The sequence below is a fragment of the Limulus polyphemus genome, unplaced genomic scaffold, assembly GCF_000517525.1.
Source record: "Limulus polyphemus unplaced genomic scaffold, Limulus_polyphemus-2.1.2 Scaffold292, whole genome shotgun sequence".
In the NCBI taxonomy this organism is placed as follows: Eukaryota; Metazoa; Arthropoda; class Merostomata; order Xiphosura; family Limulidae; genus Limulus; species Limulus polyphemus.
Genome location: NW_013665902.1, coordinates 728945 through 730431, shown reverse-complemented (window position 1 = coordinate 730431; position 1487 = coordinate 728945). Strand labels below are relative to the sequence as shown.

Here is a 1487-nt window from a genome sequence, read left to right as displayed (position 1 = left end):
AGCTCGAGTCACAGCACATGAGGGAAACACATCGGAATTCTCCTCAACAACATCGTCATCCTTAGATAAAACAGTGATTTTAGGTTCGGCAACAACTTTTCCCCCAGCCAAGTCGTTTCCCAACAACAATGATACACCCTTAATGTCCTACCACGCTGTTTCATGTAATTAATTAATTTATGGTCATTGGCCGCAATTTAAAGGTCACTGGTCAAAGTAGGAAGTTCGTATAACTCGAGAAATGGCTCTTCATACCATCTTTGTGGTGACTGTTGGAGTAGAAACTTCAGCTGAGTTTATGTAGTATTGCAATATTGACAGCCATTTTTTCATTGCATTCCTCCGTAGAGAGTGCTAGCGGTTGATATGGAGGTGGATCCTTCGAATAGTGGTAACAAGAGAGTTTTGGAATCATCTGATACTCATCTGAGTAAGGCTCGAATACCTCGTGTGAGAAAAACTACTAACAAAAAGTAAATTACAGATATTACCATTTTCCCCAGTATGGCGAATCTATTTAAGATAGGGGTGGTGAACTGTAACGTGCTGAGAGACTTTGTTAAATTGAAAAAGTTATCAGTGTTGGTTACCAGCATTGTAATTTAGCTTATCTTATTTGACATCATGCTGTGACCACCAATGTTAAGTTGGTTCATATGTTCCATCATCCAACGGGCTTATGTTCCTTCTGTGATGTGGATAGAGAAACTATTGCTCATTTGTTTTCCAATGTTCCAAAATACAAGATATGTGGAATTTAGTTTTTACTTTGTTGAAGATAGTTCTAGGCCGTTGCTTAATGGACCATAAAAAAGAACAGGTGGCTTTGGTTGGAATTTTACCTCATTTGAGTTTGAATCACCTCAGATTGTTACGCTTGTGTTCGTGTATAGCTAAGTTTGTGATTTATTCTGCTCGTAGTAAGGTAGTATCACGTGGTGTTGGTGTTCATTTTGTGAATATCTTTAAGGTTCAATTTAAAGCTAAAATTTATTTCGATTTTTTACGGTTACGAGACAAACTGTCAGATTTTTATAATATTTATCGCGATTCTGGGCATTTGGTAAGTGAAGGTGTTCAGGGTTACATCCTATGTCGTGATTTGGTATGATAACATTATTTGATTTTTCATGTTTATCAATTTAGATCATCTTATTTTTATTAATTTTAGCAACATTTTTTGTTTGTTTGTTATTACTAATTTTCTGTGTATCTAATTTAAGTAATTGACCTTAAGTATTTTTTATTACTATCCAGGTTTGTTTGGACATTGTCATGAGATGTGTTGAATAACTGATATATGTTTGTTTACTCCTCCTCTATGAGGGAGAATTAATAAAGAGGAAAAAAACAACATCTGCCTAACACGCGGAGAGTTCCCGGGTTCAAGCCCTGGCAGGCACAAAATTGATTTTATGTCATGAAAAATGTTAACATTATTTAATACCCCTGATTGAGGCTTCGTTTCTTTCACGTAATTCTATTTT

General features: G+C 35.7%; 1 protein-coding gene across 1 annotated transcript in view; it reads left to right on the top strand.

Annotated features, from left to right (window-relative positions):
• Nucleotides 1-366: 366 nt before the first annotated feature.
• LOC106457104 overlaps nucleotides 367-1487 on the top strand; it is a 2185-nt gene continuing 1064 nt past the window's right edge. The window contains exon 1 of the mRNA XM_013916486.1: nucleotides 367-473. Coding sequence (XP_013771940.1) covers nucleotides 367-473 — 107 coding nt within the window. The remainder of the gene's footprint in view (nucleotides 474-1487) is intronic.